General features: G+C 42.7%; 3 protein-coding genes and 1 long non-coding RNA gene across 4 annotated transcripts; 1 reads left to right on the top strand and 3 right to left on the bottom strand.

Annotated features, from left to right (window-relative positions):
- Nucleotides 1-5331: 5331 nt before the first annotated feature.
- LOC127767832 (polygalacturonase inhibitor 2-like) lies at nucleotides 5332-6601 on the bottom strand. The gene has a single exon (XM_052293288.1). It carries the CDS (start codon nucleotides 6534-6536, stop codon nucleotides 5673-5675), a length of 864 nt encoding a protein of 287 aa, XP_052149248.1. The 5' UTR covers nucleotides 6537-6601; the 3' UTR covers nucleotides 5332-5672.
- A 1389-nt stretch (nucleotides 6602-7990) lies between these two features.
- Nucleotides 7991-15634, bottom strand: LOC127768063 (uncharacterized). The gene is made up of 3 exons (XR_008016546.1): nucleotides 15474-15634; nucleotides 15255-15370; nucleotides 7991-8852 (listed from the first exon to the last, which is right to left on the bottom strand). It is a non-coding gene; the product is annotated as an uncharacterized LOC127768063 (long non-coding RNA).
- LOC127768062 ((S)-8-oxocitronellyl enol synthase ISY1) lies at nucleotides 13406-14962 on the top strand. The gene has a single exon (XM_052293578.1). The coding sequence runs from the start codon at nucleotides 13590-13592 to the stop codon at nucleotides 14778-14780; it is 1191 nt and encodes a 396-aa protein (XP_052149538.1). The 5' UTR covers nucleotides 13406-13589; the 3' UTR covers nucleotides 14781-14962.
- Nucleotides 15635-18588: 2954 nt separating the features above from the next.
- LOC127768704 (calmodulin-binding protein 60 D-like) lies at nucleotides 18589-23154 on the bottom strand. Its single transcript, XM_052294332.1, has 7 exons — nucleotides 22907-23154; nucleotides 22722-22797; nucleotides 22169-22221; nucleotides 21557-22047; nucleotides 21119-21279; nucleotides 19540-19740; nucleotides 18589-19425 (listed from the first exon to the last, which is right to left on the bottom strand). Exons 1-7 carry the CDS (start codon nucleotides 23053-23055, stop codon nucleotides 18838-18840), a joined length of 1719 nt encoding a protein of 572 aa, XP_052150292.1. The 5' UTR covers nucleotides 23056-23154; the 3' UTR covers nucleotides 18589-18837.
- Nucleotides 23155-24679: the final 1525 nt, after the last annotated feature.

Raw genomic sequence — 24679 nt, 5'->3', positions numbered from 1 at the left:
TGGGAATGGTAGACAGCCTTCAGGCAGTAGCTAACAGAGCATCCTTGCAAGAGAACAAAAATGCCGGTCAAACTTATAAGAACTACTCCCTCCTTTCCTAAATGTTTGACGCCATTGACTTTTTTAAACATGTTTGATCATTCGTCTTATTCAAAAACTTTTATTAAATGTGTAAAACTATATGTATACATAAAAGTATATTTCACAATAAATCAAATGATAGGAAAAGAATTAATAATTACTTAAATTTTTTGAATAAGACAAACGGTCAAACATTTTTAAAAAAAGTCAATGGCGTCAAACATTTTGGGATGGAGGGAGTATATGATATCTGCGCGTTGCTGCGGGACTATATCTAAATATTTGTGATATACTACCTCCGTTTTTTAATAAATTACGCTGTGGACTTTTTATCACACGTTTGTCTATTCGTCTTATTAAAAACATTTACGTAATTATAATTTATTATGTTGTGAGTTGTTTTGTCACTCAAAGTACTTTAAGTATGATTTATATCTTATACATTTGCATAAAATTCTTAAATAAGATGAATGGTCAAATATACGTTCAAAAGTTAACGATGTCATCTATTAAAAAACGGATGGAGTAGGTATCTACAACTACAAAGAGAAAAACACTTGGAACATCAATAGAAGAATGAACTAAGAAGTGCTTATCAGGTTTTTTTTTTCCGAAACATACTATTCACCGATCTATTCCAAAAATTGTTTACATAATTCTCGGTACACTGACCTATTATTATCCAGGACAACTTGGCCCTCTCAAACTTGTTCAGAGGTATTGGAAAATGTTCCATCCAGTCTGAGAAATCTCCTCTTTTTGGGATGACTTGTGGAATGAGGAACTGCTTATCTCCAAATTTCCTACTCTGCATGCTCTAGCTTCATATAAGGAGGAATCGGTTAGCAGAATGTGCTTTAGGACTTCGGAGGATTGTTTCATGCTGCCTCTTTCTACCTAGGCTTATGGGGGATTTTTGCAACTTCAGGACTTCTCTGAATTTGAATTTGAATGATGCACAGGGTGACAGTTGGAGTTTTATTTGGAATTCAGAGATATAAGCTTAACTTCATGTCTTATGAGCCCTCATAGGCTTTTTGTTTGGTTATGGAAGACCAAGTGTGTTATGAAAGTCAAGGTTTTTGCGTGGCTTTTATTTTGTGACAGGCTGAACACACGAGATATGCTTGATAAAAGGCATTGTGCAAAGGAGGATGATGATTTCACCTGCCCCTTATGTCCTGGAGGACAAAGGGAAACTCGGCTACATCTCTTTTTTACCTGCCCTTTCAGTATGAGATGTTGGCAATCTTTGGGAATTGTTTGGAATCATAATTTGGAGTTCTTTCACATGGTAACTCTTGCAAGATGGATGTTCAGTAGAAATGGCAGAAAGGGATTCTTGGAAATTTTCTTTTTAGCATCATGGCACATATGGAAGCAGAGTAATAGGCTAATTTTTGATAATATTATTCCATCATTTCAATCTTGGAAGGCCTTGTTCGTCAAAAAAAATTATTCTACATCTGTGTAAAATGAAGGATCTTTAAAGCAATCCGTTTTTGATTGGTTACAAACTTTGTAGCTTTAAGATCTTGTTGTATGTAAACCTCTGTAAATATTTTCTGCTTTAATAAAAATACACTGCTAGGCAAAGCCATTTCCAAGTAAAAAAAATAATGTAGGCTGCACCAAGCGGACTATAGAGGCCATTGCATTGCAAACTGTCCTAGAAAAAGAGATAGTTACAACCTGTAAAACTGAGGGAACACAACATTTTATATTTAACAAATTATTTTATTTGAATATTGGACAAATCATATAAGTTTAATTATTTTTTTGGCAAAAAGAGGTTACCAATGAGAGTGAAATCATTTGAAACATCGATTTTAATTATCGCATACTGCACTGCTGCACACTTTTTGGGTGAAAAGACGAGAAATTTTCCTCGCAGAGCCGTAGAGCTTATACTTTTTGATGAATAATAAAAAAAAACTTTGATGCATGGAATCCTTTACCAAGGAAAAGGCTGATCCAGAGAGCATAGAAAATTCATACATGAACATTTCGTGAGGTATTCACGAACAGTGACAATACCTAGTGAAAGGATGATGAAATCCGGCTAATAGAAGTTCTGAACTGGTTAATAATAAAATACCTGTAATCCTGTATAGTACTGTTGAAGATGGTTATCAGTTGCACGCTTGCTTTCTTCCTTTTTGCTTGATCAAATCACTTGTTGCCAATACATCATTAGAAAGAAAAGAATATTGCGCTAAAAGATGGAAATAGAGTGAATCCTCCAAATGTACTAAAATCAGCAAAATTTGAGAAAGGACAATATAACTCACATTGGTGGTAAAAAAAAAAGTGAGGTAGAGAGATTGAAAAACAGGGGATCTCATAAACTTCGTTGCTATTGGGGAAAAAACGTGCTTTGAAAATCCAATGAAAAATAGCATTAGAGGGATGCTGACATTGCACGGTGAAAAACAAAAACTGAACCTTGGGGAAAAATAAAGGTTAACATGTGGTAGCTGTAGATCGAAATCGATGAAGAAGCAATAGTGAGAACAACAATGCTATACTCCCTCCGGTTCTATATTAATTGACGTTTTGAACAAGGTTGATGTTAAAATTTTATAACTTTGACCATCAATAACTTTAAAAATATTTAGTTTAAAGAAACTAGAACAACATATATAAATTTGTCTTTCAAAACACTATAATAAAAAGTAAACATGCATTTATTTATTGTATATATAATAATAGAAAAATAAGGTTAAAGATATATCTCATAGACTGTGTCATTGTCCAAAACGTCAATTAAAATAAAACTGAAGGGAGGGAGTACAAGGCTAGTGCGAATTAACGCGCTTCGACGATGAAGCACGAACAAATTCCAAGGTTCTTAAGAGGAGTAACCTGCATAGAATTCAACCGGTGGAGACTGGAGTGAAGAGTCGAGAGGAGAGGACGACCCCAAAATCCAAGCTACCATAGGGGGAGCACTGAATGGGTGTGGTGTGAGTAAAGGCATAGGCTGTCATTATGGTGGCCATCAGTTTCCTTCGTTTGCGGCTGGCCAACTCGCATGGAGGAGATGAGCAGTTCGACCGTCGGGGAATGCTGCATTATTTTCTTCTCGGTTTCAGCAGGGGAGTGGAGCAATCAACAACGGAGAACCGAGAGGCTAGGGGGCTCATGCACCATGTCCATTGATTGTGCCAGTAGTGATTGCCTGGCCTTGGCTGGACTTGATTGCAACATGCCCACGTTCGGAGCTGGGCTAGCATGCCTGTTTAGTTCGCAAAAAAGAAATTTTTTGATGTCACATCGGATGTTTGACCGGATGTCGAAAGGGGTTTTCGGACAGGAATGAAAAAACTAATTTCATAACTCGACTGGAAACCGCGAGACGAATCTTTTGAGCCTAATTAATCCGTCATTAGTACATATGGGTTACTATAACACTTATGGCTAATCATGAACTAATTAGGCTCAAAAGATTCGTCTCGCGATTTCTCCTCTAACTGTCTAATTAGTTTTTAAATTTATCTATATTTAATACTCCATACATGTGTTCAAAGATTCGATGTGATGTTTTTTAGAAAAGTTTTTTGGAAACTAAATATGGCCGAATTGAGAGACCGACACAGCGAATCCATCTAATCAATCTTACGGCGGTGAAAAATATTTCAGATGACGTGGAACAACCACAGCATAGGAAATTAGCTTTAACTGCACTGAGTGGGGAGGACTTTTATAAATATATAGGATAGGATATATAGGATTCCTCCCGAGCTGAATTACAAGTTTGTACGTCCATCAAGATATCCCCTATCTGTGTGGCATTCCTAGTCATCACTGAAACAAATATCAAATAGGGCCTCAACCGATGTTCCATCTTACCCAGCTTAATTGGGCGTCAGTTTAGTCACTGAAACAAATCAACAGATGTATGGCCGGCGGCTAAACAAACGTATCCCATACACAATGATGAATGTATTCATCATTTACAACAACTAACAAATATCATTAAAAAAATCAAAAACCAATATGTATTTCTTATCATTCACTAAATTTCAAATTCAGATTCATCATTCATAAGAGCAGCCAAAGAAAAAGAAAGAACTCTGTCAAGTTAATATTCTGAAACCACAGTATTTCTGCTTTTTTTACTACTAAACCATTATGAATTTGAATTCAAAATTTTATATACAGGTACAATAAAAAATATTTTACAATATTTTACATCAGTCTTAAGATGACATATGTTAGCTTGCGTTACTACTAGAAAAAAAATATTTTTGCAGGCGGCCAAAACCCACGCCTGCACCTAAAGGACTATGAGTCCACCTATGAAAATTATTTTCGCAGGTGGCTCCATTAAGCGGTCAACTTATGAAAATGTGATTTTGCAGACGGGCGCCTAAAGCCGACCGCCTACAGACATAATTTTGGGAAATAAATAAAAAAAATAAACATTTGAAAATATCCCCATTTAGCTGCCATTTACACAGATTTAGCACAATGTAAATCAAATCAAATGCCACCACACAATTGCGAAGAACAAGTCACATATCAAATGTTACCTTACAAATGAGAAGAACAAGATTAACATATTCCACAGAAATAAAGAGAAAAAAAAAGAGAAATTATGGAGCTAGATCTAGAAAAAAGAGAAATTATGGAGCTAGATCTAGAGGAAGAAAACAGCAGAGGAGCTATAGAAACTGCCGACATCGCCCTTCCCGCGTGGTCGCTGTCGTTGTATATCGCCCTTGCAGTGTGGTCACCATTGCCCTTGCCGCGCACAATGGTCATCGTCGTCTCTACCAAGCCGCCACCCTTCCTCCTCGTCGCAGAGCCACCGCCGCCGGTGGGATTGGAGGGGAGGGGAGGAGCCGATCTGCCGCTAGCCCTCTTCCTTGTCGGCGCTCCTCCTTGTCGAGCCGCCGTCGCCGCCGGCCCTCCTTCTCCTCGTTGGGCCCTCCTCCTCGTCACCGCTCTTCCTTGCTGAGCCACCGCCGCTGGTGGCCCTCCTCCTCGCCAAGCCACCACTACTGCCCCTGGGCTTGCGCGCTCTTAGGAAAGGGAGAGGGAGAGGGTGTGATGGTGAGAGAGAGAGGAGATGATAAGGTTAAATAGGGAGTGGTTGTGGAGACGTGGGGACTAGACAGATGCGGTGATTTTTTTTAGTGGGTTGTTCGGCCATGGTTTTTGAAGGTAGTCGTCTTAGTAGTTTGTCTGTGAAAATTAATTTTTTGCAGGAATATTATTAGAGGCGGTTCCTTTAAGCTATCCATCTGCTAAAATCTATTTTCACATGATAACTTCATATATGGATAATCACAGCTAAAAATATGGTCCGCCGGTAAAATGTATAAGCCTCTCGCCGTGAAAAAACGTCTTTTAAGTAGTGCACGCAACACAAATCCTCTGAATACACATTCTGGACAGCATGGCCAGGCATATAACGCATCTTTATCTTGCCGTTCTAGGCTAAGCCAGCTTATCACTGACAATTTATTAATGATGATTAATGATCTCAAAGTAAATTGAGGAAAAGGATGTCTGCGATGCAGCAACAATAGCAAATTACGTAATAACCAATCGATCAGTGGGCAGTGCCCGGGTTCGTGCTTAAGCTAGCTGCTGCACGGCGGCAGCGGGCGGTCGCAGAGGCACTTGTTCCCGGCGAAGTGCTTGGCCCCGAACCGGTGCGTGTACCGCCCCTGCGGTATGGGCCCGCACAGCTGGTTGTAGCTGACGTCGAACGCCAGCCACTTCCTCCCCGCCGCCGCCGCCGCCGGCGGGATGCTCCCGTACACCATGTTGTGGTCGATGACCAGGATGTCCAGCCCCTCGGGCAGCTCCACGCTGCCGAGGTCGAACGCGAACCGGTTGCGGGACAGCCGCAGCGCGTTCAGCTTCTTCTTGGCGCCAAACAACATCGACGCGTCGCCGCTCAGCTGGTTGCCGGCGACGCCCACCTCCCCGAAGGCGGCGGCGCCGAACGTGGACGGGAGCGTGCCGGTGAGGAGGTTGCCCTCGAGGAGGAGGTTGAAGACGGTGGCGGTGGGCGGGATGGCGCCGCTGAGGCGGTTGCCGTCGAGGCGGAGGAAGGTGAGGTCGGGGAGCGCGCGCGGGCCGAGGAACGACGGGATGGGGCCGTACAGCTGGTTGTAGGCGAGGTTGAGAATCTGCAGCTTGGTCAGGTTGGCGATGGCGGCCGGTACGGGCGCCGAGATGTTGAGCGCGAAGACCGTGAGCTCGGTGACGCGGCCGGTGATGGCGTCGCAGGAGACGCCATCCCACGAGCAGCACGGTGTGGAGGAGTTCCAGACGGAGAGCGCCGGCGGGTTGCCGAGGGCCGACTTGACGGCAAGGAGAGCCGCCTTGTCGGACTTGTCGCAGAGGGCGCCGTCCGCCTCGGTTGTTGCTGCCGCCGCAACAAGGAGGACGGCGAGCAGGATTGCCATGGTGTGGCAGAATGGATTGCTGAGCTCCATGGACGCCGGCTAGCTGAATTTGGATGACGGAATTATGTAGGGAAGGAGCTTAGCTATAGATGGCCATATGGCCCGTGGCCCGCGGCCCGGCGCAAAGCACGCGTGTTTGGCCCGGCCTAAGCACGGCCCGGCCCGATTGGAGTCATGCTCGTGCCGGCCCGGCCCGACAGCCGAGCCGTGCTTGGGCCACGCCATCGGCATGCTGGGCCAGCACGGCACGGCACGAAACAGGCCGGCACGGTGGGCCGGCACGGCCCGGCATGCTATAACAGCAGGCACGGCCCGACCGAGGCACGCACACCGCAGCCCAGCCAGCCGGCCCATCACCTCCCTCGCATATATAAGCCGCCCCCGCCGCTCCGCTCCTTCGCCTCCTCCGCTCCTCAAATCCTAACCCTAGCCGCCTCTGTCTCGACCGCTCATCTCTCTCGACCACTCCGTCGCTCCACCGCCTTCACGCCTCCACTCCACGGCTCCACTTCCTCCACGCGGACCAGTGGACCACGCCTCCATCGCTCCGCTCCTCGCCGGATCTAGCACTGACAGTCGCCGGCCTACCGCTGGGGGCATGAGGGGTTGAGGGCCGTTCTTCTCTCTCTTTTTCTTTCATCTCCACCTCTCCGACGGCCACGCTATCGATTTCCTCTTTTTTTTCCACCCTCGTCGTTGCTCCGTGAGCACTTTGTCAGATCCACCCCCATTTCCAGTCTCTATTCTCGTCTTCTTGTAGATTTGTCGATCTCTGTCATCAACGGCAACTCCGGTGCTCCAGATGCGCAGGTAGGTAGAGTAAAAAAGTCAATGTTTTTCTTTAGTTTTTTTTCCATGCGACCCCTAAACCCTAATTATTCTCTGTGTATTGCAGGTCGGTGAGCGGTGAGCGCCAGCGGTAGCCACCGTTGAGGAACCGTAGTGCCATCGATGGATGATCCATCCTCCTGCAACTTCGAGTTGAGGCTGTTGGGAATGCGGGGTGATGACGAAGATGACTTGGAGGAGGAACACGTGGAGGTGTTCGGCAACACTGCCTTGCCTCGGATCGATGGGTCGTAGCTGGAGACGGAGACGGAGCCGGACGATGACGGTACCGGTGCCGGTGGCAACGGCGCGCTGTCCGGCTCAAGTGCTAGCAACAAACGGTCCAGATCTCAGGTATGGAACGACTTTGAAGAGCTCTATGAATCCCGAAATGGCAGTCAGGTTCGTGTTCGTGCTAAATGCAATTACTGCCATAAAATCTTGTTTGCTTGTTCATCTGGTGGTACTGGACATTTGATTAGGCATATTAAGTCATGCAAACCTAGAAATGCTGGTGCTCTGTCTCAGTCTATACTCCGGTTTAATGCTGATGGTTCTGTTAGTCAATGGGAATATAAGCCAGATGATGCTAGAACTGAGTTGGTTAAGTTGATTGCTAGAGAGGATCTTCCACTTTGTTTTGGTGAATCTGCTGCTTTTGAGGAGTATATTCAAAAAGCTCATAACCCTAGATTTCGTTCTGTCTCTAGACAAACTACCAGTAGGGATGTCTTTAAGGTTTTTGAAAGTCAGCGTGCTATGCTTAGCTGTATGTACAGTGTGGACTGTGGACTGTGGTCAGAGTGGGGTTGGCACATTGGCCATGGAACGGACGCATGGTGCTAGATGGGAGTGCCCCTAACTTGCAGAATTCAGGCAAATCAGCCCTCGTGTTCTTGCCCGTGCTGCACGTTTCACTGCCAACCATATTACGGTGAAACATAAGTACCGGACATACCACACATGGTCGATAGTAATAGTACAGAGCAATTGATTCGTTTTCCCTTGTTGTGGGGGACAGAGAGAGCTTTGGCTTGTGAGTCTACAGGATACTGGCAACGCTTCCACAACGAGTAACACGCTGTTTTCTGCTTTGACAAACATTGTCCTTCATGAGTCCACTCCGGTCCTACAAACGAGCTGCGACAGATGGATATCTGATTTTTATTATATCCTGAGTAAGGCTAATCCTCAAGTTTTCCATGAAATCACCTTAATAACGCAATTTCAAAAAATTCAAAATGGTAATCCAGTTAAGACAACCTTCCCGACGGAGGCACATCTCAGTGCAGAGAAACCTGCCCCGCTTTTGGTCGTGAAAAATGAATCACATCGAGACATTCTCATCGTGAAGTTCCTTGTGATTAGCCAGTCGCCACCCATCTTTACTGGACATAGCCGCAGCGGTATAAGGAGGCTCCGCCTTTCAGGCTTTTTGCTCAAATCAACGTTTTACCGGCAAGCCGAGACTAATTGAACTGGAACATAGTGCTTCACCACATCGAGGATCTGATTGAACTGGAGCATAGTGCAAATAATAATAATAATAATAATAATAATAATAATAATAATAATAATAATAATAATAATAATAATTTTGAATGTTTCATTTCGTAGGGTACTGGTGCGTCAGAATCTTATTAACTACTCCATCTGTCTCAGAATATAAGAAGTTTTAGAGCAAGTTTAATAGTATAGCTAACTACGAGCTCCAATTCATTTATAGTCAATCTAATAGATCATTCATACAATAGTTACATACTATACTATTAATACCTGGTCCTACCTGTCATACACACACTGCGTCTTGGAGTCTGTGCTACAGCCGGCTACAAATCTGTAGCCCGCTGCTCTTCTCTCTTATCATTTATCTCCTTCAAATATGTTTGCAGCTGGTTTATAGCTTGGTATTGTACATGCTCTTAGGGTTGGACACGGTTATTAAGAAAGTTGGTAAAAGTGAGCGGTGGAGGATTGTGGTTGGATGAGTAGTGGAGGTAGGTGGGAAAATGAATGGTGGAGGGTTGTGATTGGTTGGGAAGAGAATGTTGGTAGAGAAGTTGTTATATTTTAAGATAAACCTTACCGAATTTTGGCAATGCCAAAATTTTGGCAAGATAATAATATTGCCAAAATTTGGCAGAATTTCTTATGTATTTACTAAATTGGTAAAATTGACTACAGGACATCCAAAAAATGTGTAATTAGGCGACGGACATCGCAAGAACACGAATTTGCTAAAGGACACCACAAAAACCTGGTAATTAGCTGTTGGATACCCGTTGGATTATTTTATTATATCCGGAGGAATTGGAGAGAGAAACACCTGTGTAAGTACGATTCTACCCTTCATTTTTTTCTTTTTTTCTTTATTCTTCCTTATCTTTTCTCTCTCTCTCCCATTATTTCTCTCTTTCTCGTTGCTTTTTCTTCAACCGAGGGCGCCGTGTTCACTCAGTACTAGCGGCTGCGTTCACTCAGTACGTCCTTCTCGGTGACAGCGACCAGCGCGCTGCGGCATGGAAGCGACGACACGTCCTCAGCGGGAGAGTCAATCCGCGGGGCGTCATTGCCGGCGGTGCCGTCCGTCACGTACGGCCCGAGCGCGTCCAGCCTGTTCAGCGCGAGCATCAGCGGCTCGTCATGCCGGCTGGCCTCCTCCTCCTCCAACGGCAGCCACCACGCGCCCCAGAAGCAGGGCTGTAGCAGCGCCATACCCTCAATGTCGATGTCGTCGCCTTCGGATCCATGCCGCGAACGCCGCGCTACCTCCGCCCAGCCGCCGGCATCGCCACACTACACCGCGTCGCCGCGTCATCCTCGGTCCATCGTGCCCAGTGCCAACGCCAGGGTCGAGCTCTTCCTTTGCTCAGCCGTTCTGCCGTCACACCGGCGCTACGCCGCTAGGCCGTGCCCCGCCGCATGGGTGTGGTGCCGCCGCACGCGCCGCCTCTCCGGCCATCCTAATGGAAAATTGTTTTTCTTTTTGTCTATGTGTGGTGACATGCGGGGGCAATCTGGGCATTTCAAAAATATTCTCACCACTTTCAGATGGAAAATGATAAAATAATGTGTCCGGTGTCCTACAGCAAATTTCACAATTTTTGTAGTGTCTTAAGGTAGTGTCACGTTTTTGCGGTGTCCCTCAGCTAATTACACAATTTTTATGTGTCCTGTAGCAAATTTTGCCTACTAAATTTGGCAACAAACTAAACGTAAATATTTTTTTGATAACTTTACCAAAAAAATAGTATGGTTGAAAATGACATCAAAGTGAACAGGTCATAAAGTTGTTATATTTTGGGATGGAGGGAGTAGCATAATTTAGTTGCTAGAATAGCACATATCCACCTTAATGATGATAAGGGCATATTTAGGTGGAACCTTCATCAAAATGGTGCATTTTCTGTTCGATCAATATTCCCGGTGTTAATTTTTAATGGGCATGTGGGGAAAAATAAATTGTTGTAGAGATTAATGGTACCTATCAAAATAAATATTTTTATGTGGTATTTGTTTAAAGGGATAGTGTTAACCAATGATAATTTAGCAAAAAGAAATTGGAATTGTAGTACACACTGCTACTTTTGTTTGCATGAAGAGACTATCCAATATCTATTCTTTGAATGCTATATTGCTAAATTTCTTTGGAGAATCATCTTTATTTTCTTTGGGGTTGCAAACACCACATAATTTTCCTGGAATGCTTGGGGATTGGCTAGTAGCCATGAATTCTAAGCCAAAAAATATATTTTGATAGGAGCATCTGCTTTATGTTAGCACTATGGCTTAGTAAGAATAATATGGTTTTTGACAAGACTCCAATCAGTTGCAACTAAATCTTATATGCAGATATTATTCAGAGCAACTTATTGACTTCAGTTCCGGACAACTTCAAAGGTGTGAAGAGGAAATAAAAGTAATATGTGTTGCATGCCATAATTTAGATCAATAGTCACGTAAGTTTTCGTCAATTTGGATTGAGATTTAGCAATAGACTTGAACTTTGAATAAGTTATTGGTTGGTGTGTGGTTGTGTCGGTTTTTCATCTATCTTTGGTTATTTCTGGCGTGTTTGGGTTTTGAGTTAATAACTTTGTAATAAGTGGTTGTAGTTTCAATTGAAGCAAAGACCAGATTTAATATCCATTATCTAAAAATCCCAAATCATGTTAAAAAAATAAAGAGTGAACACTCTAATCAACAAACAACACTTCGGTTTGTTGCAAAATTATGTCTTAAAAGCTTTCTCACAAGGAATACACTAGTATTTCCACTTCTCAATATGGTGCTGTATGATTTGCCACCACATATGTATATGCAACACATGTATGATTTTTTGGCGTGCTTGAAAATACATGAATTTTAGATCGCAATGGGACAAAATCTTGCAAAATAGTTGTTCGAATGAATCTATAAGAGAATGAATTTCCAAAGAAAATAGTTGGTTCCATGTTGAATTTTGATTTTGATGAATGTTGGCTTTAGGTTATAGCCCATTGCCAACCGGGAAGCACAACAAGACGTCTCCAAGGAGGGAACGACACCCTTAGGCATCATCATCCATGCTTTAGCCTTGGCTCCCCCGACCTATAACGAGGGCAATCCCACAGTCAAAGTTGCACCCTCTCAAAGGGGGGCTTCTCTCTCCTGCACCAAAGTCACCATCACCCTTCTGGAACTGGACCCGCCATCACCACCATTTGAGCCGACGAGCGGCCAGACCTAGGCATCGAAGCCCCCTGCCAACCTCGGCGCTGCCTTTGTCGCCGACCAGCAGGGCGAGGCCCAATACGGCTGGCGCAGCCTATAGGTCGTTGCCACCCCACTGCCACCATTGCCAACGCTGTCCAACCCTCCTAGGAAGCCACCTCGCTAGCCACCGGCTGATAACCGCATGGAGCAAGGGCTGCCGGTCAGCCTCCTCTGGCTATCCCCTTCACCGATGATTGTGGATATGAGAGACCTCTAACTGGATTTAGAGAAAGGAGGCATTGGGGAAGGGAGAAAAAGAAGAAGAGTTCTGGGAAGGAAGACAGGAAGGATGGGTGCTGCCACCGCCGGCAATGGCGAAGTGGTCGGTGAGGGAGGTGGCTTGGGTACTTGTGGTATCGCCTCCCATGTTGCCCTGAGTAGAGTGACACCGAAGTCATGGTCTCCCACACTTTTTTTTGAATGACTAGAAAAAATGCCCGTGCGTTGCAGCGGGTGAAGGTTATTTTAATCTTGTTATTGTTATACGGTTTAGTTAAGGTGAAATTGGTGAAATTCAATGTGAGAATTTGCTTAGATATATATATTTCTAGAAAATCATAAGCTGCAATTAGGAGTCCAATCATCTTAAGTTAGCATGCGAGTTTTTTAAAAAGATATCTAATACAACTCCTTCCGTATTTTCAAAAGCAAACGAACTTAAAACCCGTCTCAAATACAAATATGTATTTCCAAAATTAAGAGAACTTAAAACCGAGTCATTCACGGATGACGTACCAAAATACTAACAAAAACATCTTTAATTTTTATAATATATATATATATATATATACTAGAGATAAGACGAGAAAAACTTGTATTGACGGTGCCCACGAAAGGAGCTGCCATGTTATGTGCTGAGCTTGAGTGAGGCAACAAATTGTATCCAATTTCCTGAGTATTTATATCGGAAAGTTGAGAGTATCGGAAAGTAGAGAGCCCGGTGTAAATATGTAAAACGAAATTGCAAGCCGATCTTTAGAAAGGAAACGAAACAAACGTTTACAGGAAAAAAAAAAGAAAGGAAATCTGCGTGAATCACATATTCACATGCCGTTTCGTTTCTTCTTCTTCTTCTTCTTCTTGTTTTTTTTTTAGATATAATGCCGTTTCGTTTCTTGTGCAGATTGGATCGTCGGTTGATTGATTCTGAGAAGGACACGAGAGGAGAGGAATCAGGCAGAGGAGTCCAGGACACGAAAGTGACGTAGCCAACCGAACCGAACCGACCGCAGCGGAAGAAACAGAGGTGGAGGCGGATGCGAGCTGCAACATCCAACTCCAAAGCCAGCCGGGCCAACACGAGTACACTACACGACACGACACGCATTACCAGCTCAGCTCGGCTCAGGTCCTCCAACAACAAAACAAACAACTCTGGGCTGGGCTTCTCCCGATCGATATCCCCCGTTCGTCCGTCCGCTCTCCTCCTTCCCAACCGGCAATCCGCCGATCCGTCCGACCTCTAGCTTGTACGCTGCCGCTGCCGCTGCCGCTGCCGCCATGAGCTGGTGGTGGGCGGGCGCCATAGGCGCAGTGAAGAAGCGGCAGGAAGAGAACGCGGCGGCCACCGAGCCGTCCTTCCAGAGCGTCGCCCTCGTCGTCGGCTCCACGGGCATCGTCGGCACCTCCCTCCTCGACATCCTCCCGCTCCAGGACACCCCGGGCGGGCCCTGGAAGGTCTACGCCGTCTCCCGCCGCCCGCTCCCTCCCTGGTCCCCGCCGGCCTCCCCCGCCGTCACCCACCTCCACCTCGACCTCGCCGACTCCGCCGCCGTTGCCGAGGCCCTCACGCCCCTCACCGACATCACCCACGTCTTCTACGTCGCCTGGTCCGCCCACCCCACGGAGGCCCAGAACCGCGAGGTGAACTCCGCCATGCTCCGCAACGTCCTCTCCGTCGTCGTCCCCAACTGCCCCGCTCTCGTCCACGTCTGCCTCCAGACCGGCCGCAAGCACTACATCGGACCATTCGAGGCCATCGGCAAGATCGCCGCCCCGGACCCGCCCTTCACCGAGGACATGCCCCGCCTCGATTGCCCCAACTTCTACTACGACCTGGAGGACGTCCTCTTCGACGAGGTCTCCCGCCGCGACGGCGCCGTCAGCTGGTCCGTGCACCGCCCCACCGTCGTCTTCGGATTCTCTCCCCGAAGCGCCATGAATGTCGTCGGCAGCCTGTGCGTTTATGCCGCCATCTGCCGCAAGGAGGGCGCTGTGCTGCGATGGCCTGGATCCAGGGTCGCCTGGGAGGGATTCAGTGACGCGTCCGATGCGGATCTCATCGCCGAACACGAGATCTGGGCCGCCGTTGAGCCATTCGCCAAGAATGAGGCATTTAATTGCAGCAACGGGGATCTCTACAAGTGGAAACTTCTCTGGCCGATGCTGGCAGACCAATTCGGCGTCGAATGGTCTGGCTACGAGGGAGAAGAGAGCAGCTTCAAGCTTGCAGATGCCATGTCGGGGAAGGAGGCAGTGTGGGCAGAGATTGTCAAAGAGAATGATCTCATGGACACCGAGCTTGAAGAGATCACCAATTGGTGGTTTGTTGATGCCGTGTTCGGTGTCCGCAGCGAGCATTTGGATAGCATGAACAAGAGCAAGGAACATGGATTCCTTGGCTTCCGGAACACGGTGAATTCCTTCAACACATGGATAGAAAAGATGAAGGTTTTCAAGATTGTCCCATGATGCGTTCAATTGTTTTTTATATTATTGCACATCTTGTTTTCTATTCCATTCATCCAAATTGCTCCCGAATTTAGTTCCATTATAAACATTGCTTTCAAGGTTACATGTTGTAAAATGTTGTATTCTACAAAAAACTAGAACCGAATAAAATTAATCAAGTGCAGAATGAATTTTATGGATCATTATTTGCTCATTTAAATGATTAGAACCATTAAAATTAATCAAGTTGAGAATGAATTATAGATCATTATTTGTTAGTTTAAATTATTTGATCATTGGATCTAATTGATTTGTGTCCTTTACGGGCACTGCTTGATATATGAATTGGTAATTCTTTTATTTGGTATTGATGATCTGTAAATTTTGTCAGTATATGCTATGCTTGAGATCAGCATCTATCATCACATAGCTTGTAATCTTACATATGTTGATTAGTAGTGTAAATTGGAGAAAACATAACTTACAAGGAAGTACCTTTCTGTCGAACATCAGTTGCAGCAAGTTGACCTCCAAAAGCAATTGTGCTTAGTTCACAGCTTTTTACATCATTTACAGCTTAGTTCTACATTTCCATTGTGCTTTTCTTGAGACTAAAAGGGGGAAAGCCATGTAGCATCCTCAGGACAGCTAATCTTCTTAGGAAAATTTATGACATAAAATACTTTGAAGTAAGTTGGTGAATTCGCAATTTACCTGGGCTTAGTTCACAACTTTTTGGAGAAGTTGAATCCTTTGATCTTTAAATCAAATTGAGAGTTTTGCTTATGGGTGCTACTCGACCTTTGAATTGGCTGTTGCCATCAGCTACCCCCTCATTTGTGCATTCTTGTGAAGTCTGAATGGTAGTTCGTGTGTTTGGTATTGTTGATCTGTATCTTCTTTGTCAATAATTGCCATGGTAATTCTAGAGATAGTTCTGTTCATTATGAAGAGCATTTATCAGCACATGACTTTGTAATCTTACCTGTGTTGATTGGTCTTGCAAAAGATATCAGCAAGTCCCTTTCTGTCAACGTCTGTTCCAGCTGGTTGATCTCCAGAAGCAACTGGTACTAAATGATCAACATAGCTTGCAATTTTGTACATTTTCATGTGGTTTTTGTTGAGTCTGCTAAGGGGAAAAACATTGAGTATCTTCAGCTCAGCAAATCTTCCAAGGAAGAACTTGTTTTACATCAGTTACTTTTAAATATGTCGATGAATTGGTAGTTTAGGTCCTGTCTAGTGTAGAGAAGCTAAGTTTGTTACATCATATATGTGCCACTCCATATGTCCTAAAATATAGCACCTAGAAGCTTTTTGAGTAGATCTTCTTTCTTCCTCTCTAGTGTGCTAGCATTGGTTCCAGTGTAAAAGTGGGACTGAATATATTCTCCTATAGTGGTTGGAAATAATACTCCCTCCATCCCAAAATTTAAGGGATTTTGGTTGGATAAAACATATTCTAATACTATGAATCTGGATAAATTTATCCAATATAAGGAATTTTGACTCGATGGGACATATACTAATACTATGAATCTGGACAAGTAATATTAGAATATGTTCTATCCATTCAAAATTCTTTATATTTTATGACAAATAAAGTATATATTATAGGCAGCAGTTGAAACAAATTTATACTCGAGCACCTTTTTTTTAGATTCTCCTCCTCCTTACTAGCATCCTCCCTTCTATTGCGGAATCAATGCTAACACTTCAAACGTCTTTGCCTTATGCCTGGGCTTAATTCACAACTTCTCGGGGTTCAATTCATTAAGGGTCCCTTTGAATCGTAGGATTGAGAAAATATAGGAATAGGAAAAACGCAGCAGGATTGAGAAAATATAGGAATAGGAAAAACGCAGGATTTTAATATGAATGCAAGTGTAAAATAGAGTATTGCAAAACACATGAATGAACATTTGATTGGACCATAGGAAAAACGTAGGAATTAGAGGAGTGACAAAGACTCAAAGGAAAGTTTCCATGAGGTAAAACCTTATGGTAGTTTCCCTCCAAAACTTGCATGGCATTAGGTATTCCATAGGAATTTTATAGGATTCATTCATTTGATTTAAAGAGTTATATAGGAATGAAATGCTCTAAAATTTCTATAAATTTTCTTCGAATCAAGGGAGCCTAAGCTGAGCCTAAGCTTGCACTTCGATGAAAGCAAGCACATTTGTGCGGTTGTTCTCAATGATTGCTTGTCGTCAGCTTCTGTTGACAATTCCCACTGATTGGCTCTTGAAATCATTTTATGTGGTCTGAGTTCTAAGGCTGGAAGCAGAGAGAAACACGGAACAGCTAGCTAGCACGTCAATTATGGACGTCGGTATGATTATCTTGTAATATCCTGCAACGGAATCTCTCGTGGCTCGTCTGCTACCTTCTGTTTCTTTTGAGCAATTCCTTTTTTTTTTTCGTTTGGACACTGAAATGGGACTTCCTGAATACCTGATACTCCGAGTATAGTTTTAAACTTTAATTAAAGGCTTCCGAAGTTTGTTCGCCCAATAGAAGTTCTGTGCAGTAATCGCCTCGTCACGGCAAAGTGTGGTTTAGTTGTGTTCAGGGTGGGGGCTTCACGACGGAAAGCAATGGACAGTTATTTGACCTTTTCTATCTCCGCAATTGCTTGTACCTGCTTGTGATCCTATTGGCAGTTCAGTATATATAGATTGTCTGGCTTTTTTTTTCTTAATTATGGTCAAGTTTGTAGATAAATACTCCCTCTGTACCATATAAAATTAAATCCTAGCATCCCAATGAAAAATTAGTGGGGAGTGAAAATGACCAAAATGCCCCCCTCATTATTGAAAAAAAAGTAGTAATGGTGATAGGTAGTTAAAGGGTATTAAAAGAATAAAACTTCTCGTTTTAAGTGCCAAGGGTAAATAGGATGGTAGAAGTTGGTTTTTTGTGGGACAAAATTCAAACTCCAGAAGTTGAGTTTTTTTTTACGGAGGGAGTATACTAACATTTTCAATACAAACAAACATATTATCATATATTTAATGTTAAATTTAATTAAATTAATTTGATGTTGTGGATGTTGCTAATTTCCAATAGTTCGTGGTGGCACACGTTAGAGAAGTCAAAGGTGTAATACTTGTGCTGTGGTGCTCGATCGAAAACATCGGCAAAGCTGTTCTCCCTGTCGATCCGCAGTGCAACACAACATGCACAATCAGGAGGAAGTAGACCCCTTCTCCTATGTTGTTCATCTTGCTCCTATGTTAACACAATATTAGTGATTCACAACAACTTGTTCCACTCCACTAATTTGGATCCAATCAGACCCCTTCTCTTTGAAAAAAATTGAGTGAGGATGTATAGAAGACTTCGAAATCGATTCTTGTTTGTGCCTAACAATATTATATAGGCAGTGTACGGATCCCGTAGGGGTATATTACCCAACCATATGTTTTACAAAATCTAATTTGAAAGCCATCCTTAATTGGTAAAGGACCTGTGTTTGGCCTCCGTATACCACGAAAAGATAACCAAGATAGTGAAATTACAGCTGAAAGGATTTTTAATATGTAGAGGAAAAAAAGGGTTCCGAAATGGTCTCCAAAATTATTGCACGCCCGTTTGGTTGCCATGGAACGGGCATCTCTTTGACATCCGTATAGCACGAAAAGATAAGCAACCGTTTGGTTGCCACGGCACGGGCATCTCGTTTTTTTCCCTGCACAATCGTATCAACGCCCGCCTTTCGTGGGGGCACCATCAACCGAGACACATCCTTCAAAATGTTATTGCTTGAAAGGCGAACTAATGTTGCAAGAACAATGTTGTCGCCAAAATTCAAAGAACTAGCTGAAGATAACCATCCACAAATATTTACGGATTATATTCACAAAACTTCATCTGATTATTTACAGGCAATGCTGAATGCTCATGCTGAAAAAATGCTGGATGTAGCTCATAAACCAGCAGAGCGTGCCAGCTGTGCCCAAAAAGATTTCAAGACTGCCAAACTCGTATGTACATGATTTCCTTTTCTCCGCTTATATATATTTCACGGTTTAACTAAACAACCACAGAAATAAACATGTGAACGAAAACGTTATTTCCCATGTTCATTTCTTTTCATAGCAACAATCTTCTTGGTGTAGAATATCCATCCTATAACATAAGACAATGTCCTCCATCCTCTATACGCCTTGGGCTTAGATATCGTTGCAATGAAGCCTTTCAATGCAGCTCCAAGGTCTTGTGTGTCAAAGGATACAGATGGATCTGAACAACGATAGTAATCTTCACTGAATGAGGGGTGACTGGTGCAATCCTCATAAACCAAAGAATTTGAGAACTTGTCCACTGTCTGTGATACTTGCGGTGGTGCATGGCCACCAAGTGGGGGTAACTCTGACTGATATTGATTTTCATTGTTTTCTGCAGTTTCCAATGGACAAGGATCCAATGCACTCGAGGGATCAATTGAGAAAATGTCAGGTGATGGTATGCTTGACTGGCTCAAACCAAAACCATCGGTAGAAACTTGTGTAGGAAACTGGTCATAGTCATTTTCATGCAATGACGTAGTTCTCACATCAAGGAGCTGTGAAGGATTTGCCAGAAGTGTTTCATTGTCACAGGTGAAGACATTCTTCCAATTTTCATACGCTTGCTTCACAGCTGCATATGCTTCAGCCTATAAAGAGCAAAAGTTAAGGTAAAAAAAAGATGGTGCATATCCTAACTGGTGAAGGGGAAATATACAAGAACCTTCTATAACTAACTAAGTCGAATAAAAAATTGTGAATACCTTCTCCTTTTCTGTAAGATCATCAGCACAAACAAACTTCTCAGATATTAACCCTCTCACTTCTCCAACAACATTGAACACGACAGCTGTTTTGCTTAGGCTGTCTGGATAGTACAAATGCACCTTGTCAGGGAGAATACAGGTTTTTGAATGCTCAACTGTGACCTCCCACATCTTTGTTGACATGCCACTGCCCAATATCTGCATAATTTGAGCATAAGGTCACATATCCACACATTTTGCTGAACGGCCACTATCATCTACAAATTCAGGCAAAAAGATAGAAATATGACATATGCTTACTGAGGAAAAAACTAGCTTAGATTAGCATAACGATGTTTACCACAGAAAAACAATAGATTCACTCAAATGTAAGAAACATACAGTTTCATGGTTATACATTTCTCAACATAACAAAATAATGCTGACAACCATAACAGTAACTTCTCAAGCTGGCCAGTCTTTCCCTACCTGATTAGTCCACATGGACCTACAAAATGCTGACACGTGGAACAAAGAGAAGATGCAGCCTACAGCTAGCCAGCTAGCTACGCTCTGCTTTCCTGGTTACAATCCTCTAGATACTTCCAAGCTCATAGAAGTATAGTCAATAAATTAAATTAAGAACACCTCAATCCTTCGGATGATCTCAAAAGTTATTACCCCTAGAATAAACATGACACAGAGAAACACAAAACTACACAAAATTTAGGAAAAACTAGGAGAAATACCATAAATTGGAAAATAAATAATTACATGTTATAGTGGAAAAAAAATAGCTGTCAAAAGAAATAATAGGGCCAAGACTTTCTTTTGAGAAAAAAAATCAACAATTCAAGTCTAGAGCCCAGATGCTTTTGAGCGGGTTTTTGAAACTGGAGCTCAAAAAATAAATAGAGAAAACAATGGAAAATCAAAATGTAAAAAAACAGATCTCTAAAATTGAAGCTCCCAAAAAAAAGAGAACACAACTGGAAATCAAAATATATATAAAAAATAGAGAACCAAACTCAAAATCAAAATGTAAAAGAAAAAGAAAGCACCCAACGGATATCAGTTGCACTGTATCGCTCTGACGATTTCCGATGCTAGATATGGTCGATTGACTATGATAATTATTGAAAATCCAACAGCTCACAAACAAAATTTTCCAATTTATGAAAGCTGGTAATTTCTTACTGAACATGCATTTTTAAATAACAAGTAGGTAACATAATAAGGCATATATTACTATTGTACTTCAACTCTCAAACTTTGATAAAAACAAAATTAAAGAGCGTATTATAGGGTTATTTTCAAATATTGTTGGGATTTTACAATAATTAAATTAATTATGTAAATACTTGCAAAATTATTTTGATCATGTCACGGCTATAAATTTTGAAGCACGCCAATACGTGCTGATGATTTTCTAGTTTGATGTACATCAGTACATTATATGTAAATATTCGATAGAAAGAATTGCAACAATAGGCAGATTGTGTAAACTCAAAAAAGAATGCAAAATACAAACATAGAAAGATTCTTTTATCTTTGAACAAATGGAGAAGTGCATCCAAAGATCAGTATAGTATAGTACCTTTCGAAGCCTAGGAGCATCAAGATGTAGTAAAGTGAGGAATTCTTTTACAGTAACAATTTTCTCCCTATTCAAACGCTTGTGAAATGCTCCCTCCTTGCCAATCTTCTCCAGGCGCCAAACCTCATCATCAAGAATAGGGGGATGGTGCTTCTTGTATACTAGGAAAAATGAATAAAATAATTCCAAAAGATGAGTTGAAATTTGACCGCCTTTTTACATTTATGACAATGAAAAATAAAAATAGCACAGGGCAATCATTTTAAATAGTAGTAAAAGAGAATTATCTGTCTATGATAAATATGTGCTAAAAGAAGGAATTTCCATATTGATAAATGTGCAATTATAAAATAAAGGGACAACTCTGCCAAATGGATCAGGAAACTAGCACTAGTCAGGGAACTAAAAGAATAATTGAAATTTGATAAGCAAACTCACATTCTCCACGATGATCCTTCACCACAAATGATTCAGACTTTGCTTCACGCACCCTTACTCCGTTATAAGAACCATCCTCAGTTTTTGCACCTAGCCTGAACTTACGGCTGCGTGTCCAACTGGAATTATCTGTGAATGATAGTTCCCCCACTGCACCAATGCCTTTAATAAGGCCAACAAAAATGTCTCCAGAAAGCAAGGGTCGTTTACCTTCCCTTGCTCTAATAATGTTATTGTTGAACTCTTGAGCTGTCCAGTCATCGCCTTCTCCACCTTCAAAATCCCCCTCTAAAACTACTATTTCAACTTTCATCAGGGACTCATCGCCTGATGCTACAACTTCTCTGGTAACAGTGTCAACTAGAGCAATAGTTATACTTAAGGAGCTCTCCCCTTCAATCTTGGAGCCAGTGAAAATTGGAAGTGAAAGCTTAGTCATGAACTGTAGCTGGAAATTTTTCGATGAAGATGGAACAACATCCATGACAGTTCTAATGGGAAAAATAAAAAAAACAAGTTGTTAAACTAAAGAAAGCTGCATTAACTTTATGAATCTATACAGTGACTGATACTTGTCAAATTGGTAGTTAAGACTGTGTTACAATATCGTACCTTGCCATCATAGTGGCATGATTTGCAAACGCTGACTCGATTTCTTCTTTCACCTAGAAATTATAATTGGGTAGAACATCAAGACCATCATTGGACAGCCAAAAATAACACATGGCTGAAGAAAATCCTACTTAGGATAAACTTTCAACAGCTTTGAGTGAAAATACTATCTTCTAGATAGAAACAAATGAGTCCAAAAACTAGAGGTCAGGAATTAATGATTTGTCTTCCATGGCTTAAATGCCTGCTAGGTTTCAATTTATGGATTTACAGGGTTCCTCACATTAAGTTGGGAACTACAAGTAGGGTTTGTGTAATTCACAAGTTCAAAACAGATCTAATCATGCTAGCTGCACCAAATACAGATGAAACTTGGAATAGAATTATGAATGATCAATATAAAAGCCATGTTAGCAACAAAAGATAACCCTAACCCCAACAGAATGAAAGGGGATACAGATCAAACATGTACTCGAAAGGCATAACTTCCATGAATTAATGACACATGGGTGAGAAATGGAAAAAAATAAGTAGGTTCCATAGGCTGCCTCACCACTCTTCGGATGAGGGGCTCGATAGCCGTGAACAACTTTTCGATGCTGCTCTTCCGCATCACCTCCGTGATCACCCTGCGCGGAGGCAAAGCCACCACTGACACCAAATCAGATAACCAGCCACACAAACACAACCATGGGGGTTCCAATCGAGCTCTCAAGAGAACGGAAAGGGGGGGCATACTCGCGGAGGGCGGGGACCCTCTGGCGCTTGGGCTCCCCGCGGCGGTGGGGCGGCGAGGAACTCCCGGCCCCGGATTCGGCCGGGACGGGGGGTCCCATGCCTCCGCCGACGCCGCCGCTGCTCTCCTCCGGCTGCCGCTTCTGCGACATCTCCGGCCGCGGCGCGCGCCTCGCCTCCGTCCTCTCGTCGTCGCTGGCCGCAAAGCGCCTGGTGGGTAAGCTCTGGTTTCTTTTCCCTTCGTTCGCGTATTGTGCTCGGTGCGCCTGTGCGAAGTGCGGTGAAATCCTGGACCGAGCCAGAAATCTCTAGAGCTGGCCCACATGCAGTGACTAGGCCCACATGCCAGTGCGCCTAATCCAGTTTAGGGCATCTCAATGTTTATTGCAAAATTAGGTGCTAGCAACGTTTGTCCGTCAGATGATAATAATAAGTTGAAAAGACATCACTACGTATATAGGAACATCAGTGAGTCGGGTTAGGTTTGGGCGGATCGAACATACCTGGCCCAACCCAAAACTACTCGCCCGCCCGTTCCCACTACTCTCATCAGGCGTAAAATAAAAACCCATGTCCATGCCCGTCAAGTATCATATACCATAGGTTTCCAACAACATATACATATAAACTATTACATTTAACATCTATGTTTAGCCATTAACTGTAAAACCATAAACAATCAATACTACACGTTATAATTATTCATAAAGTATTGGCGTGTTCGGAAGCCATTCATGTGGCAGCGCTACGGCTGCTCACTGCTATAGCTAGTCGCAATGCAGCCGTGGTAAACGCCAGCCGAGCATAGCCATTAAATATGAATCAAAATCCATAAATTCTGTAATCACAAATTATTTCGTCACCAAGAAAGAAAGCAAATGATTAAACCATTAATACTATATGACTTTGTTGCACTTATATATTTATGTTTTATGTTTTAGTTAGTGTTGACTGTTGACACACAATCTTCTAAAGTTCATGTATGAACATAAATATTTGGGTATCCATGAATCACTCATGTGCATAAAATAAACCCCACGCCACACCTGTTAATACATCGGGTTTGGATCGGCCATACCCAAGGGCATAAAATCTAACCCACACCCATACCCATTACGTGTGGTACGTGCGGTACTCGTGGGTACCCGATCCCACAGGTAAAATTGACATCTCTAAATGTACATACGTAGAGTGGGTAATAAGGTGGGACCCACAAAAATTCCCCAAACATGAACCATAGCACAATTGAAAAAATAGATAAAACCCACCAAAAACCGCTAATACCTAATAATAAGCTTATTACTTGCTATTTCATCACATTGTGGATGCCTTTACAGAGCTGGAGAACTTAATTAGTTGATTAATTAGGAGTAGCATTACACGTGCTTGCTCATAATCTTAACTTATAATATGTTCTATTAATATCATTTTCACAAAATATAGCTATATAAAAGTATTTTACTCGACTATGCAACAGCTCTATTAATACCATTTTCATATATAAAACCTTAATATTTTTTTTACTAATGAGATTTCAAGATCTCACTGCATTGCACATGTCCGGGACGGATACAACTTCTTTTAACGAGAAAGAAACCCGTGACCAAAGCATGTCGTGAAATACGCACATGGGGTGGGCGTGCTTCTACCATGCCTCCGGACAGTTGAATTAATCTAGATATCATGAATGCGTCGATAAGGATACTAGGGCGAGAAATCCGGGCAAATACTCCCCTCACGTGCCGATCGCTAGCGCAACCATGGCCCAACACCCAG

The sequence above is a fragment of the Oryza glaberrima genome, chromosome 3, assembly GCF_000147395.1.
Source record: "Oryza glaberrima chromosome 3, OglaRS2, whole genome shotgun sequence".
Taxonomy (NCBI): Eukaryota; Viridiplantae; Streptophyta; class Magnoliopsida; order Poales; family Poaceae; genus Oryza; species Oryza glaberrima.
The sequence above is the reverse complement of the archived record's forward strand: the minus strand, read 5'-3'. Positions and strand labels throughout refer to the sequence as shown.

What these genes read in the sequence shown, in the direction of transcription:
- LOC127767832 (XM_052293288.1), bottom strand. Translation starts at nt 6,536, where the DNA reads ATGGAGCTCAGCAATCCATTCTGCCACACCATGGCAATCCTGCTCGCC.
- LOC127768062 (XM_052293578.1), top strand. Translation starts at nt 13,590, where the DNA reads ATGAGCTGGTGGTGGGCGGGCGCCATAGGCGCAGTGAAGAAGCGGCAG.
- LOC127768704 (XM_052294332.1), bottom strand. Translation starts at nt 23,055, where the DNA reads ATGTCGCAGAAGCGGCAGCCGGAGGAGAGCAGCGGCGGCGTCGGCGGA. An exon ending in AGCCCCTCATCCGAAGAGTG is followed by an intron (nt 22,222 to 22,721) that starts GTGAGGCAGCCT and finishes TATAATTTCTAG; the next exon opens with GTGAAAGAAGAAATCGAGTC. An exon ending in ATCTTACAGAAAAGGAGAAG is followed by an intron (nt 19,426 to 19,539) that starts GTATTCACAATT and finishes TGCTCTTTATAG; the next exon opens with GCTGAAGCATATGCAGCTGT.